The 17,842-nt window shown below is 37.9% G+C and overlaps 1 protein-coding gene across 2 annotated transcripts in view; it reads left to right on the top strand.

Moving 5' to 3' along the window:
* Positions 1-17,292: 17,292 nt before the first annotated feature.
* CFAP299 (cilia and flagella associated protein 299) overlaps positions 17,293-17,842 on the top strand; it is a 565,740-nt gene continuing 565,190 nt past the window's right edge. For both annotated transcript variants that reach the window (XM_021702434.1, XM_044912690.1), the window contains exon 1: positions 17,293-17,403. In XM_021702434.1, coding sequence (XP_021558109.1) covers positions 17,293-17,403 — 111 coding nt within the window. The remainder of the gene's footprint in view (positions 17,404-17,842) is intronic.

The following is a 17,842-nucleotide window of genomic DNA, read 5'->3' as shown; positions in this document are numbered from 1 at the left end:
TATGGTTCAATATAGGCTGTGGTTTGTTACCTGCTACCTCCATCCGGATAGTATTGCCCTCCTGGAAGGAAAGGAGATAATAAACTAAAAGCTAATGTATAAAAGTTGGAAATTTTACTTACGTATATATGCATAAAATATATATGCATCAAATACATATGCTATATTATGTATAAAAATATATAGTATATATGAAATATATATGTGCTTTATATGTGCTCTCTAGCATATATTGTATAGATAAAATATCTATATTATATATTTATCTTTTAAATTTAAAGTGTTTCATTAATGTTACTAGTAGACAGTATCAATGTATATGTTGTAAATGAGGAAACTGTAGTATTTTCTTTTTAGCTCTTAATTATAATTAAATGTGAGCATAAGACATATAAATTATTAAGATTTTCAGATAGGCTAAGAGCAGGAATAAGATTCAAAGTTGTGGCGCCTGGGTGGTTGAGTAGGTTGGACATCCAACTTTTGATTTCAGTTAGGGTCTTGATCTCAGGGTCGTGAGATCGAGCCGCTTGTAGGGCTCTGCGCTGGGCATGGAGTCTCCTTGGGATTCTCTCTCTGCCCTCCCCGCCACCGCCCAAAAGATTCAAAATCTATTTGAGAACTGTGTGCCAAGCACTGTGCTAAATTTTTCTATGTGCATTTTCTCATCTCATCCTTTAAAATACTTCATAAACTAAGTACTTTTTATTGTTTTTAGCTTACAAATTAAAAAAAGAGGCTTAAGAGAGACTTTGTGATTTACCCCATATGACATAGTCACAAAAGGGTAGATCTAAGATTAAAAGTCTGATCAAGATTAAAATTCAGATCATTCTGGATAATCGCTAAGGCTCTGGAGTCAATTCTATTTTGATTTTCCTACCTCTTTACTAATAAGGATGCTCCAGTGCTTCATGGAGATTAAAATCAACAGCATTTCAATACAGTTTATGGGGGCATGTTCAGATACGTCACTTGTAAGTAAGCATTCTTGTGGTTTGCTTTATTATGAATTAATGATAACATAGGCTATCAGCTCTGCCAAATTTTAATATACATTCAATAACTGTTTTTATAACAGTTAAACCTTGGTCTTAAAAAATGTGTGAGTGGGTAATTGTCAAAAATATGAAATACAGCCAGCCAGACGAGAAGACTAATTACTTAAACTTTCCCTGCAATTATATATATTTCTTTATACAAGCACATATTACAAGCGATCTCCACACAGTGCTGACATGTCACAGATTCATCAATTTCTTTCCGATGAGGGATTTTAACCTGGCCCTAAGCACAGCATCTCTCTCTGTCTCTCTCCTAACTTCCAGATAAAACTCCTTAGAAGAGAGAATATTTTCTTAGGGAAACTTCATGGTCGCTCTCCCTGCAATATTCCTTGGTTTTAGAGGCTACCTTCTGGGGTCAGTGGGTTGCCCTGAACTCAGTTCCCTCTGTGGTAATACACTCTAACCCTCAGCTGAGTTCTTTTAATGAGTGCCTCAGAAACGTAATCCTAGTGAAGACAGCCATATGTGAATGAGAGCTGGATTTTGTACAGAGACAGAGAGACATGTTGAAAGCCTCAGTGTCCTCAGGATCCCTTATATCATTCTTCACTAACTGTTATTGCTTTGCTATCAGTCTTGTGCCAGATGCTGTGGTTTTTTTTTTTTTTTTTTTTTTTACTCAATGCATTGCAAAGTGATTGTGGGAGCAGTTTCCCACGTAGAAGGGAAAAGTAGCCATAGTGGCAGGCATTTACATTTTGAAATATGGAGGGATACATACATTAAAAATTTAATTGGTCTTTTGTGGACAGATGTTCTATTGCCTTATTTATATTAGTACAAATTTACTACGCAGTGATATGACATCACTCTTCTGTACTTTTGATCTCTGTAAAATCATTTTATAAAGAAATTTGTCTTATTTTATTGAATCAAAGACTACTGACCCTGTGATTAAGTCATATAATCCTTTCAAAATAAGTGGTATTACATTTCTATTTTTGCAGAAAAGCAGTAGTTTTACTGTGAAGAAGTGAAGAGGTCAGAAGAAACAATTGTCCAAGCAATTTATACTGAAGAACAGAAGACAAAAAGAGGAGAAAAGGAATGTTTTATTAAAGATAATCATGCATTAGTGAAAAGTGGATTTTGACAAAAATGAAAAATCCAGATAATTGTCTAAGTCCTTACACCTGGACATAATACAGTCAGCCGTTCCATTTAATGTTAAAATATTGTAAATTATTATTTAAAAATCATTCCTAAGAAGTAAGATGATTTCTATTTGAGATGATATGATTTTGTATATGGAAAAAAAAAGGTGAAGGAATCCACTAAGGAACTATTAGCACTACTGAACAAATTCAGCTGGGTTGTGGCAACAAGATTAAGATATAAAAATCAATATATTGTGGGTATGAGAGCTTATATTCTACTATACCTTTGCAATGACCAATTCAAAAATAAAGTCAAGAAAACAATTTTGGGGTGCCTGGGTGGCTCAGTCAGTTGGGCATCCCACTCTGGATTTCAGCTCAGGTCATGATCTCAGGGTTGTGGGACTGAGCCCCGCAATGGGTTCCCTGCTCAGCGTGAAGTCTGCTTGGAATTGTCTCTCCCTCTTGCTCTGCCCTTCCCCCCACCTCTCTAAATGGGTAAATAAAATCTTTTTAAAAAATTCTTTAAAAACCCAGTATCATTCAAAATAGCATCAAAAAGAATAAAATGCTTAGGAATAAATTTAACAAACTATGTGCAAAACTAATACTCTGAAAACTGCAAAATATTTTAAAAAGAAACTAATGATCTAAGTAAACAGAAAGATATTTTATGTTCATGAATTGGAAAAATTAATGTTATTAATTGGCAATTCTCTCCAAACTGATCTATAAATTCAACACGATCCCTATCAGAATCCAGCTGGCTTCTTTGTAGAAACTGACATGCTGATTCTAAAATGCATATAGAAACACCAAGTATCCAAAATAGCCAAAGCAAATTTGAAAAAGAAAAAGTTGGAGGACTTACATTTCCCAGTTTTAAAACTTACTACAAAACAACAGTAATCGAGACAACCTAGTACTGGCCTAAAGATAGACATATCTAGCCATAGAACAGAATTGAAAATCTAGAAATCAACCCACATATCTATGGTCAATTGCTTTTCAATGAGTGTCCAAGACCATTCAATATGGAAAAAAGAGTCTTTTGGCTAAATGGCACAAGAACAACTCTATTTCCACCTTGAAAGGAATGAAGTTGGGCTACTACTTCAATATTGCAAGTGAAAATTAATTTGAAATATATTAAAGACCTAAGTATAAAAGCTAAAACTATGAAACTCTTAGAAGAAAGCATAGAGATAAATCGTCATGACCATGGATTTGGCAATGGTTTCTTAGATACACTACAAAATGTAAGCAACAACAACAAAAAAATAAACTTTACCAAAATTAAAATTTTTTGTACTTCAGAGGACATTATCAAAAAAGTGAAAAGACAACTCATTAACGAGAGAAATTATTTGCAAATAGTATATCTGATAAGTGGATGGTATTTAGACTACAGAAAGGACTCCTACAATTCAATACTAAAAGACAATCATTTAATAAATGGGCAAAGGATATTAATAGACATTTCTCCACAGAAGTCATAGAAAAGGGCCAGTAGGTGCATGAAAAACTGTTCAGTATAATTAGTTGTCAGGGAAATGCAAATCAAAACCTCGCTGAGATACCCCTTCACATTCTCTAGAGTGGCTCTAATCAAAAAGTCACATAATAACAAGTCTTGGTAAGGATATAAAGAAGTCAGAATCCTCATTACATAGCTGGTGGGAATGTCAAATGGTGCAGCCATTTTGGGAAGCAGTGTAGCAGTTCTTCAAAAAGTTAAACATGGAGTTAGCCTTTGACCCAAGAATTCCACTCCTAGGTGTACATTCAAGAGCAATGAAAACATATACATGCAAAGATACGTGCACCAATTTTCATAGAAACATTATTCATAATAGCTAAAGGGTGAAAACAACCCAAATGTCCATCAGCTAATGAATGGAAAAACAAAATGCAGTGTGATCCATATAGTGGAATGTTATTAAGCCAGAAATATGAAGTACTGATACATGCTATAACATAAATGGACCATAAAAATATTATGCTAAGCAAAATGTCAGTCACAAAATACCACATATTATGAGATTTCATTCATATAAAATGTTCAGAATAGGCAAATCTACAGAGACAAAGTAAATTAGTGGTTGCCTATGACTGGGGTAGGAGTCTGGGTGGGTGGGGTGATAACTAAAGGTTACATGGTTTCTTTGGTGAGTGATATAATGCTCTGAAACGGATTGTGTTGATTGGTTGCACAACTCTGAATATACCCAAAACCACTGAGTTATATACTCTAAATTTGTGAATGGTATGGTATGTGAATTATACTTCAATAAAGCTGGTACCAAAAGTATTATTTCTGAAGCAACAATCACACACTTTTAATATTAAGTATCTAGCCCTTTCAATTTGGATTTTCCAGTTATATCTGTGCAAAATAAGGAAACATTTTTGACTGTTTTTTGAAGAGAACTTTATTTGGTCTGGATGAATAAACATCCAATATACTTTCAAAGTACAGATTCATTTAAACTATGGTTTGTCCCTTATTAGCATTGTGAAGTTAACGGTTGCAAAGGTCAAGGGATGTGAAATTGGAGAACAAATTCTTTAGACATTTTTCTTTCTTAAACAGGTGCACCCTATCTAGAGAAACAGTTGCTATAACCCTCATATCCATTTTTTGTTGATATCTCAGTAGAAAATATTATTTTCAGAAAGTTTTCAAAAAGTATTGTCTTGCCAGCGAGTTATACATTTACAACCTATCATTCTTGCCCAGCTATGAAAATAATCTTAAGGCATCACACCAGAATCCCGAAGAGCTGGTGTAAGAGCCAATTGTGTTTGCCTCTTGTCTCTCTTTTGCCTCTCAGCCTTTCTACTTAATAAATCTGAAAAAATGTATTAGTCACAGTGGTTTTGTGTTCTGCTTTCCTAAAGCTCTCTTCTAAGTGAGCTGTTGCACTTCTGAACTAAAATTTCCCTGCTCTTCACCATCTTTCACCCTGTGCTTTTCCAGACCTAAAATGTCAAAGTATCAAGCAGATGGAATTACATTTGGAACATTGGTTTGGTAGAGAATGACTCCATGCTTTTAGCAGATCTGTAGTTGTATTATTTTTAAAAACAGTGGACTGTTAATAAAAGACTTACTGAATCCAGTCCTCTGTCTCAAGTAACTACTGTGTTTAGATAAAATATTGGATACTGTAAAATAAAATCAGCACAGGCCATTTGCTGAGATACCTAGGAAGTGGTAGTAGGCCAGATTTTTGTCTAGTAATTCTCTAGAAGAAAGGGGCTTTAGGTACACTTGGATATACTTCAGTATTTTTTTGTGTGTATCTGGGCTAAAGAAGCTAAAATACTTTTTCTAACCCTTTTTACGCAGATGGTTAGAATGGCTTCATTTTTCCAGGGTCATTTTGTTATACCCCTATAAAGAATTGGCATTAGAGTTCCCTTAACTAGAAGTGCACAAAGACACATTTCTGTGATTGAGAGGGGAGTCTTTTTGTTTTTCCCCCTCCTTTTACATACTGGCTTTCGGACCTATAGGACTATGATTATGTCTTAATGCATTGTTGAGTACTGCCAGGGAAAACATGGGGATGAGGGCGGCCAAACAACTGAGTGGGAATCAGAAGTCTTCTGGCTCTCTTTCTCTGGTTTGGGGTAATAGTTCCATCCTTCACTAAATATTTATAAGCTGATACTGCGTGCAAGAGACTGTCTAGAAGCCTAAACTCATTCGATTTCACTTTTTTCATCTGTAGAATGAAACATGATCTTTAAGCTACAAATTTGATTATTCTATGACCCAGAGAGCAGACGTTAACACATTTGACCTTTTTCTTCCAAAAAAAAAAAAATCACAATTTTTACCCCTATTTATACACTTAATACAATGCTTTCTCGTTCACTGAGATGGTCCCTATTTTTCTAAGTGGTGGCAATAAAGTCTCATACATGTCTTGAACCAAATTGAAAGTCACTCTAAACGAATATTGTGCCCATGTGTACATAGCACTACTGTAATGTCACTGTTGGGGGGGGTGGAGAGGAGGAGGCTAGAGCTCCTTACTCTTAAGGGTACCTGCCTTTTCTTGCCCCTCCCAATTTGAGGAGTTAAGTGGCCAAAAGAACCTGTCCACCCAGACCTGGATCCCTTCCTTTTAGCTACCTGGGATCCCAGAATTTCCCATTAACAGGGCCTTCACACTGCAGGTGTATGGGGTGGTCAGGTTGGGCTCAGAGCCAGATTAAACCTTCAGGCTGGGGCATCCACAGCGTGTGCATCAGGAATGGGAGGAGAAGGGAAAGTGGACTCCAGGCCATGCAGATTTTGAGACTGTGGGCCTGGGAGTGGATATTAACTATTCTTTATAAGACATTCTCCTCTGTGTACATTTCCATGGTTGCTTCCTCTATTCGGCAAGGAACACACATTTGCAGAACAAATTAACTGTAAACCCGGCCAAAATGGTCAAGTTGGTTAAGATCTCCTCTGTCCCTTTTTTATTCATCTCTTGGTCATACTGGTGATTTCTTCCCAACATATCCCCATGTTTATTACTGGCTATTCTTAGTCCTTCCACTGCGGTGGGCTACCTACCTGGACTGGGCCCTCTCCTTCTGAGCACCTCATCCCTCACTACCCCAAATCACATGGCTAGGTCCCCTTTGGTTCCAGAAAGTGCTGTGCTGCTGTAAGTAGCTTGTTTAATTAATTAAATGTATCTTTGATGATCCATTTACCAATAATGTGCTCTTTTTTTGCAGGCAAAAAAAAAAAGGCTTAATCTTGTTAAAACTTCTCCACAGTGAAACAAAAACTCAGTACATCCTAGGTTTTAGGAATTCGAATCACCTGGTGAGGATCAGTCTTGATACTGTTGCCTGTGTCCCTTTGGAGTTTGCTCATTCTGGTTAGTTTCCATCACTTCGGTTACCATCAGTCCTGGGCCATTCTTCTCTGGTGTGTGTACAGTCCCTTGTTGATGAGAGGAAAACTTTCATAAATCCTTCTTTCTTTTTCTGTACTAAAACAGAATAAAAGGGAGACAGATTACAAGAAACACAAAAATCTTGCTTACCAAGCACCGTCTGCTCTGCTATAACATAGTTGTTGAAATCTTAAGAAACCTTGAGTTCTCAATAATCACGTAGGAAAACAATAATTTCAATAGGAAAAGTTAGGAGTGGGGGCTAGGAGGATACTGATTCTAAAAACAAAGTTATTTTAAGGAGCAACACTAATGATCCTTGGCTGGAATCTCAGGTAGGCTGTGGGGGGAGTTTTTGTCTGGCAAGCCTAACGCCCTTCCCACCACACCGTATTATGGCCTTTGCCAGCGGGTAAAGCTGTTCCTTCAGGGCACTGCTGGCAAACAAAGAGGCAGCCCTTGGAGCCTGCTTTCAGGCAGGGGAGACTCGGGCAGGAGCGCCACCCACAGGAGGTTGGGCTAAATGCATTACTCAGGGAAAGGAAGCAACATAGAAGAAAAATCGGGCCAGAAACAATAGTCAAGGTCATACTGGAAAACGAGGGCAAGATATCTGGCAGAAAGGCAAAGTTAAATTATAAATTGAAGAATGACAAACGTCATCAGTAATAGAAAGGTTAGAAACTGGTTGGAACACGGTGTATAAATCAGGGCAGTTGGTTCGGGACCAAGAACCTGAACAATGATTGGAAACAGCTGTCCTCTGATGTGGTGGGTACAGACCTCATGGAATTAGGAGCTCGAGACTTAAAATGAAAAGTAGAAACCATGGTGTCTGTTTTATGTAGCTCATTTCTCTCAATTAACTTCACTGTTTAACTATGACTTGAAGGAAGCTGTAATTTATTACCAGCGTCTCTCAATAGACAATGTAATATACAGAGGAGTTACAGGCTTTGATAATGGTTCCCAATTAAAGACACATAACTAGACCTTGATTTTCTAAAATCTAAATCAGTGCTATATTATTATGTGTCGGCTTCTCAGGAAAATTGTCTTAGTTTCTCTTGACCTAACAAAAGGCTTAACTACTTTTTTCTGTTAGTATTCAAAGACCTAAATAAAAATTGCATTAGCCTAAGAAAGCTATTAATTAAGGTTGATTAACACGTGGAGGAACAAATTAGTTATGTGATCACGTATGCTATAATGGTCGATAAATTATATAGGCCCATAATAGAAAGTGTGCAAGTATTATTTTTATAATACTTCGCTCTTGAATAATTATGCAGGCCAAACTTCCAGAAATCAGTAGGAGTTTAAATTTTATTTTGAAATTACTTAGGTTATTTTTAGTCTCTTAAATTAAAAATTAGATTGCCCCCTGTGTATTAGTAATTATTTGGAAACTTGGAGTGATTTAGTTTAATCAAAATGATTGCCAACATTCTTATTTTTTTTTAAGTTTTTTTTTTTTTTTGACAGAGAGAGACAGTGAGAGAGGGAACACAAGCAGGGGGAGTGGGAGAGGGAGAAGCAGGCTCCCTGCTGAGCAGGGAGCCCGATGCGGGGCTCAATCCCAGGACCCTGGGATCATGACCTGAGCTGAAGGCAGACGCTTAACGACTGAGCCACCCAGGCGCCCCGGTCTTACTGTTTTTAATAGCTGCCAGTGTAGTAATGCTTCAAGGCAAATACTAGATTTTTAACTGGAGTAAAGGACAATATTCTTAAACTACATTTTAAGAAAATTTAGGAATTTACTGTATGCTACATGTCACTCTTTCTGGAATAAATAATCTACTGGGAAAAGTTATGAAGGAACAGAAAGAAAAAAACCTGTTTTTCTCTCCAGAGTAGTTAGCAGGAGAGGCTCTCAGAGTACTTTGCAATCGATTTTTATTGCCAGTCCTTTATAAAAACCCTCAAAATCCGATAATTGATTCATAAACTAAATAGCAAATGGAAAGGGGAAAAATTAAGAAGCATGGTTCATTACGCATGGTATCAGAAACAGAGGCCTAAGTTAGGATTAATGCATTCTGTTGTGGATAAGCATGCATACAGAGCCACGTTTTCAAGTTTTGGTCATTACTCAAACTTTAATTTTATCACAGACTCACTCATAGCCATTCCAGTTGTGTTGCTCCCATCACCTCCTCTGTCTTAATGCTCTAGAACACAAATCAGAGACATTGACACTGATGTGCCCTGGGAGAAAACAATTCTCAAAGAAATTCGAAATTCTGAGGACAGCAACAATTTTGAAAAATAAAAAAGATGTGGGTCAGTAATTGTATATTTGAATATTCATAGGATAGTAGATATTCTGAATGAAGATGGAAAAGGGGAAGTTTTAGGAGAAAGGTTAAAAAAAAATCTGATAATTAAAAAATGTTAATGAGGTCCTGATAGGAAAGACAATGCCTGGGGATGCTTTAATATGGTCACACAGGTATACATTTGTGTTACGTCCATTAAAGTAAGTGTATTTAAAGTACTGCTGAAACACCAGAAATATTCACTCTTGGTTATTGAAATCAATATTTTTGTGTTCCTAATGTTAACATCTTTTTTGGCAAATGGCAGTAGTGCCCATTTATAAAAGCTTTTAATTTTTCTTCAAAAATAGATTCTAAGATAGCAATAGATTTAGTGTTCAGATTATTTAGCTAGGGTGAGCTTCAGTGATGTCTGAATTTTCCTAAAAATAATATCCCTTGTACCTGTTTTTATATTTAAAAGTGAAACTGCTATGTAGAGATGGATGTCCTGCGTGGGTAGGCGGGGAGTGGTGGTCAATGGGGTGAAAAGAGAGGGAGAGGGAAGGTGACAATTTTGAACAGGAAAAAAAGATGTGAATCAGACTTTTTTTTGAATAAGAGATCAGACACACCATGACAATATGGTAGTCTTGCCAAGCATGTCGATATTTGTGGTCATCAAATAATTTAGAACAATATGTGTTTTCTTCCAGCAAAGTGAGTTAGAGGGTAACAACTCTACTGTTTCCCCTCTCTTCTCAAAGACTTCCTTCAGGTTAGACCCAAACTCTTAATGAAAGTGATACAATAGAGTATCGCAGAATTTTGAAGCTAGATGTGATCACAGAGATCATCCAACCTTACCCCATTCTTTTAGAGAAGATAAAATTACGTTCTGATTTCTTAAAATACAATGTGCTTGCATTCTTTCTATTAAGTCTGTTCTTCACACATGGAATCATTTTTTTCCCACACATAATTCCACTTTGTACCTTGTAAACATTTTTATGAGTTCTACAATATTTTATTTCCCTCATTTATTTACAAAGTTGTTTCCCCAAATCTGCTTAGTTCATCTTTGTTTCCTTCACTCAACCAACTACCAGTCCAGGCCCTCTGGGTCTCTCGTCCCATCCGTAAATTTTAATATCCTTGAAGATGAAAAGGACCAGGCTTTATTTCTTGTTGTACTTTCAGGGCCTACCTAGTACCGAGCCTGACTGGGTTATGTTAAATTATTGCTGGGTTGATCAGTTTTACCCTTGCTTTGATAAGTAAGAGCTAATGGGAGAGATGGATCAAAATGTCTTTTATTGTGATTATTGTGCTTAATTTATCTGTAGTCAGAGAATGTTTGATATCCTGGAGAAGCAGAGCCAAGTACCATGAGTTAAGTAGCTCTTAATGGAATTGGCATTCCTACCTTTAATGCTTCCTCTAGAGAGGCTAGTGAAGTCTAGTGATCTTCCCTCCCCGCACCCCCGCCCCCTCGCCCCCGCTCCCCTCTCTGTATTTGCTTAGTTGTAACTGGGGTTGTGTTTTTACCATGGCTGCAAAAATACTTGAATATCTAATGAGCTCTGACATTGTCCTCAGAGGCTAGAAAGAAGATGGTGGTTTAAAATAGATCAAGCCTCTCCTCTTAGGAATTCTATAGAGGTCATTGTGTATTTTAGAGGGGCTAAATATACTCCTCAGAGAGGCAGCCTGTTTCCACCTTGTATCTGGGGTTTTAAAGATGTCACTTTAGGGCGCCTGGGTGGCTCAGTCATTAAGCGTCTGCCTTCTGCTCAGGTCATGATCCCAGGGTCCTGGGATCGAGCCCTGCATCGAGCCCCACATTGAGCCCCGCATCGAGCCCCGCATCAGGGCTCCCTGCTCAGCGGGAAGCCTGCTTCTCCCTCTCCCACTCCCCCTGCTTGTGTTCCCTCTCTTACTGTGTCTCTCTCTGTCAAATAAATAAATAAAATCTTTAAAAAATAAATAAATAAAAAATAAAGATGTCACTTTATATTTTCTTCTGAAAATTAATCTGAATTTATCTTCACATCAGTGCCTCATTATTTGAATTTATTAAGTACCAGCAAGTTTTCATTAAAAATCAACTATATTGATGTAGTTCTTATTTTGAGCAGGTAGAAAGTTTGATCTCAAGTGAAAATTTTCTGAATCTTACTCAGGTGTAAAAAGTGTGTATTAAACTTGAACTCATTTGCTTCTCTGTAGAATTCCTTCCCCCAGGTTTCTTGAATCTGTCTTCCCTACACGTACTCTCCAATTCAGACTCCCTTTCCTTTTTCTCTTCTGGATCTAAGAGGTCTTTCTGCCACCTCTCCAACCATTTGCTGCTCTTAGGATAATCTTTCTAAAGTACAGTTCTGATTCTCACTTCTTTCCAAACATTTCTTTCGACTCTCCTTTACATGGAGAATACGGTTGACGTTTATTAAATTGACAAATCACCCCTTTTGACTTAGCATACTATTTTCTCCACTCTTACACATATCCTGCACTATAATCGAATTTACTTGGACAAACCTGTGTTTTCTCACCTTGAAACTTTAGCACATGTGACTCATTCACATGGACATTTATTTAGAGCCCCATATCCCTGTCTCAATAGTTCAAATTTACTACAAAGTCTGTGTTATATTTTAATTTTTTGTTGGATCTCCCAGGTAAAAGTGATTTTTAGCTGCTCTGGATTTGCATAGTGCTTCAAAAATATCATTTTGTCTTATTATATTTGTATTGTAAAGCACCTTTCCCAAACTTGGGTGCTAAAGTTTGGGTTGTTTATATTCCTCACACTGAGTATAGTGCCTTTCACCTAGTAGTTTCCGAAAATGAATGAGTAAAACATACAGGAGGCATTTTGCAAATACTTTATTACACGTGAGATGTTCATAACAATGAGGGGAGTAGAAACTGCTCTGGAAATATGTAAGAGAAAATGAACTACTAGATCTCTAGACTTCTATCTATACAATGGAACTCATAGTTAAAGAGAATGTATACTTTGAAAGAGTGTTCCAGGTAGAGGTAACAGAATGTTTAAAGATGCAGTGACAAAAGAAATGATGGCTTCTTTAAAAACTGAAAATAATCCAGTGTGGTTGGAACATGTCATGTGTAAGATGGAGGGTGTCAGAGGAGAGTCAGAATGTGGAAGGCCTTGTAAGCCACATTATAAAAAAATTTATTCTAAGGACAATAGGAAGTCAGTGGAGATTGTCAGGGGAATGTGATGAAATCAGATCAGTGTTTTTAAACAATTACTATGATTACACTGGGAAGAGTAGAATGGAGCCAGTGGGGGATAAGGAAACCAGAAAACAGGCTATTTCTGGAGGGTAGGTATCAGTCTCTGGCTTAGGCTAGGAAGCAATGGGAATGAGACTGGAGAGAAATTGAAGCCTACAGGAGATGCACTTGCGAGACTGAAATAATAGGTTATTTCAGGGGTGAAGGAGAGGCAAGGACCCCAACTGTCTTCTAGGCTTCTGCCATGAACCACCAAAAGGCGAGGAGGCCGTATGTTGAGAGAGGGAACCCTGGGTAGGAGCAAGATTAGGAGGCAGGGGAAGAGAAGCCAATTTTATACACTTTATACATCCAGTGGTATCTGGTAGGAAGTTGGATGTTCAGTCTGAGCTTAGGAGGGTAACCTGGCTAGTCATACAGATTTGGGAACCATATGCATGTAGGACATACATAAAGTTATGGATGTGGATGTGGTCTCCAACTGAGAGAGTAAAAAGGCAGAAAAAGGCCTCAAGGAGAGAATGCTGAGACTCTCCCAATTTCAAAAACTAGTTCAGGGGAAGAGTAGCTAATAAAAAAGATTAAAAAATGAACAAACAAAAAAGCCAATGGAAAACCAACCAACCAACCAACCAACCAACCAACCAACCAACCAACCAATTAATCTCAGAGCTAAGTAATGCGAGGGAAACTAAGGGAGAGAGTTTTGAAGGAAAGGGAGTGGTCACAGGACCTAAAGCCGCTGAGAGTCAAGTAGTAGGAAGACAGAAAAAAATGTCTATTGACCCTTAATGGCAAGGAGGTCATAACTGACTTTGGTAAAAAGTTTCAGTGGGACAGTGTGTAAAACTCAATGAAATGTGTTGGGCAGAAAGTGGATAAAAAGAACAGGAGAGAGTGATTATACCTAACTCTTTCATGAAGCTTTGTTATAAAAGGTGGCAGGGCCTACTGCTGAAGTAGGCTGTGGAGTTGAGAGGTTTGCTTTTAAGTTCATTTGCTTGTTGTTGTTGTTGTTATTGTCTTTTTTTTTTTTTTTTTTTTGCTGGTTTTAAAATGGGACAGAGGTGGGGGCTGTTGGAGAGATTTTGAGAGAAGAGAAAGAAAGGAGAAGATACATTCATGATAGAGGGGATAATCAAAATAAGAAATCCTGGGAAGGCAAAAGGAGAGAACCAGTGAAGAATGGAGGCTAAGAGGAGGTAAATCTCTTCCTTTGAAACAAATGGAAGAAGTAAAGAACTGATGTGTGAGTAAGCTTGTAATATTTGACTAAAGAATATCTCATCTGATGAGTTTTACTTCATTTGTGGAGAAGTTAAGATTATCTGCTTTGTAGACAAGAGGATATAGGATTAAAGGGAGAAGAAAAAATAGGAAAATTCATTGAAGAAAATCAGAGTGAACTGAAGGGAAAAAACACAGAAAGACTGTGGGGGCAGAGCTGAGTACCCACTTGAAATTGGCAGCTTTTCATCCATAGTGGTGGCCATCTATTTCCATGTGATGTTTTCTAAGAGTGGCCACTCAAGAGAAGTCGTGTTTTAGGTCAGAGCCTGATTTCCATGTAGACAAGCAAGTTGAGGGAATTTTCAGTGAAATTGTTAGAAAAACCTTACAGAGCCATTGCGAGACCAGGTTTCCTTCTGTTGCAAAGAGATGGTTGTAGCTATGCTAGCTATCATCTATCCCACAGCTAAATGGTGCTAAATTCCAAGTTTCAATCTTCAAAAATCCTGGACTTTAAGTAGGAATGCATGTTATCCAAAATAAAGTATTTCCAAATCATAACAAAGACTTTGCAATTGGAAAATAGGGACTTGCTGAAGCTCATTAATTTCTCTGTCGCCGTCTTTTTCTTAGGCACGAGTCAAAAAGTGGTTTTGAACTTAAACTGAAAGTTAAACAAAACACAATTGAATTAGGCCTACAATAATTCAAGCCTTTCTGTGAGAAACAAGTTTAAACTTGTAACTTTTCTTTTTCTCTTTAAATATTCATAGAGAAACCGATTTGTTGAAAATCACCCTTTTTGAGTTAGAAGATACAGCCAGACTCATTGACTGAAAATATTTACGTAATTGTTTAAATTTAGATGTTTTAGAGATTACTTCATCAAGTTGCTTACCAAATAGTAAATTTAATGAGGTTTCCACTGAAAATGCGCCATCACAATGGATCATAACAGTATGATACATAAGCAATGACCTCGCACTTTACTAAAATATAGGTCCTTATAATCAAAGTGTTACAGTTTAATGAACCCAAGATTTTCTAGATGCTTTACTGTTTCTTGAAAGCGATGAAATCTTGATGGAGGAGGACCTCAAAGCTGATATAAATATAAATAGAAGCACCCTGGAGGCTTTGACACTAAGACACTACTTTTTGAATAGTGCGTGATCATCACTCAAAGCCATTTTTATTGTATCTTACTGTTATTCACAGACATGATTACTACTTGTTGCAAACTCTTCAATCTAGCATTCAAAGACTTCCTACCAAGTTTCCTCCTTTAGGAAGCTTCTTTTTCTCTACTCTTCTTACCTGCTCCCTCATAACATCAAAACAATGTGCATTTCCCCTACACAGAACCTAATGTTTCTTGCCTCCACATCTTGGAATATACCATCCCTTTTGCTCCTGTTATTTATGCTAAGTCCATGCTTCCTTTCATAATTTGACATTTTTTCTAATAAACAAAAAAACCCCCCAACTTTCATAATTAATTCCATGTGGCTCTTCAAATCTCTATTCACCTCGGCTTTCCTTTGTGGGCAATCAGGAGTAATAAGTTGTGTTGCTATTTTTATCTTTAAGATTTCCATCAATCCATTTAGATTCACTCTGTCTCTATATTGAGAATAATGCTAATGCTACTTTCCTAGTGGATTTGTTGTCATGATTAAACAATATAATGCATAGGAAGTATTCAGAACAGAGCTGGCACATGGTAGTCTTAATAAATATTATGCTAAAGCAAATACTTGTATTTTCTGTTTATAGTAAGTGGCTGAGACTTTTCTAAGCCTTTGCTTGTGGTCAGTTCACGCAGAATAATGCTTCTTTCAGGAGTGACTTCAAGAAGTCACTTCTCTATTCTCTATAGACAACAAAGAATATTGAGAATTATGTTCATCTTAAAAACATCTTAAGTCACATGGATTTCTTCTCATTCTTGGGCTATTTGAATTTTCATTATCTTTTTAGATATTAGATGATGTCAAGTTGTTGGTGGTTGTTAACTGTAGCGCAAATACTAGTTAAGGATGTAACCAATCTGTGGCACTTATGATAGAGCTTGGCGTTCAGGGAGGGTTCAATAAATATTGTTTTGTCATATTTTTTTTAATAGGCTCCACCCAACATGGGGCTTCAACTCACTACCCTGAGATCAAGAGTTGCATCCTCTACTGGCTGAGCCAGCTGGCCTCCCTCTTTTCTTGTTGTTGTATTTTGAGTGTTCAGGGTTTCCCTATCCTTTCTGTTCTTCTGAATTCAATTATTAAATTGCATTAAAAAAAGTCCAAAATGCCTTTTAAAATATTTCAGGATATTTTCATTAATTAAAAAATAAGTCAGTGATATCTTAGAAATTATTTTATCTATATCACTTAAAATTTGCACATCTGTGACACCCTAATTTTTGAGATGACCTTTTTAAATTGGGGAAGCTAACTGACCGCCACGTATCTTACCAGATATTTTCATTAAATTTTTTTAGCACATCTGAAAATCTTCAAAATCAATTCAAGAAGTCCTTAAAGAGCAACTACCACAGGCTCAGTATTGTATTGTATATTAGTTTGCAAATATGATCTGTAAAATATTAAAATCTAAAAATGAATTCTAAAAAGTTTTGCCAGCTTTCACGTTGGATTACTTTAAATCCGTTTTAAAAATGCAAAACTGGTTCTAAAGGAAAAGTCTTTAGTAAGAACCTTTACTTTCTAATTTTCCACAGATATTTTGCCCTTTAAGAAAGGCAGCTTCAACAAAAGCAAGGTCTTCCATTGTGTGCTTATTGAAACATAAAGTTTAAAAAAGTTTAAAAAACAAGCACTTGGGGCTACAAGAGGTCTTCAAAGATATTTTCATTGAATTCCTTTAATTTGGGAAATTCATAAATTCTTCCTCATTTCCAAGCATTAGCAATAATTTGCCTTTAAGATATAATTTTTAAAATACTTCAACAAATCATTAAATATTTTATTGTTTTTGGACACAAGACCGTTTCCAAAGACTTCTGTTTTGAGATACACTTCTTGCAAAAATAGACCTTCAGGTACCTGTATATATATATATATATATATATACCTCGATATTTCTGCCCTGCGTAACACTGTTTTGGAACGAGATTAATAGCGCCGATCTATAATATTTTGTCTACACATCCTCGCAGTCTCATAATTTTTAATTTTGGATTGTAATTTGCATCTCTCACGTGGCTCCACCTTTCACCAAGGTTTGAGTCAGCTGACTGGTGCCAGACCTGAATTTGGAGCGGGTCATTTGAGACCGCGTTCCCGGGAGTTAGAGGGAAACTTGAAACTCAGACACAAACACGGGGGCGGGATTAACCGACAGGGCTCGGCACCGGTTCCCAACTGATTGGAAGGAACGAAGTGGGTGGAACCTCCGGACCCGGCCCTCGAGCCTCGGTCGCTAGGGACGCTTTGGCCCGGGCATCACGATGGATCAGGACGAGGGGCTGACGGCCGTGGATAACATAGTCACTCAGTTCAACACCTATGAAGATTTCCTCGACTCGCAGATCACTACCGTGGACCTGTACTACCTGGAGGTAAGGGTCGCGGCGCCAGAGTGGAACTCCGCCCCTCCGCCCCTTCCCCGCCTTCCTCCCTCTCAGTCCTTCCAGAGTCCCCGCGTCGTGGGGTGATCGCCCCCTGGCGGTGGACCCCGGCGAGGTCAGGCTCCGCAGTTTCCCGACGGCGGCGCCAGGGAAGCGCCGGAGCTAAATCGCTGAATCGCGGCTTCGGACCGTGCGGATCTCGCGCCCCTCGTGGCGGGCGGTGCGGAAACACGCGCGTGCGCAGTCACGCACGCACGCACGCACGCGGGGGAGTCTTCAATATCTGTGTGTCCTTCTCTCGTGCTCCTCCCTGCCCACTCTGCAAATCACTGCCTTTGAGGAGGAGGCTGGATTCGGAGACCCGCGGAGACCCTTGCACTGGGCTGTATGTAAATCAGGTCTGGCACGCCGTTTCTCTTTGCTTTGCCAG

Source organism: Neomonachus schauinslandi, chromosome 2 (genome assembly GCF_002201575.2).
Source record: "Neomonachus schauinslandi chromosome 2, ASM220157v2, whole genome shotgun sequence".
NCBI classification, from domain to species: Eukaryota; Metazoa; Chordata; class Mammalia; order Carnivora; family Phocidae; genus Neomonachus; species Neomonachus schauinslandi.
The sequence above is the reverse complement of the archived record's forward strand: the minus strand, read 5'-3'. Positions and strand labels throughout refer to the sequence as shown.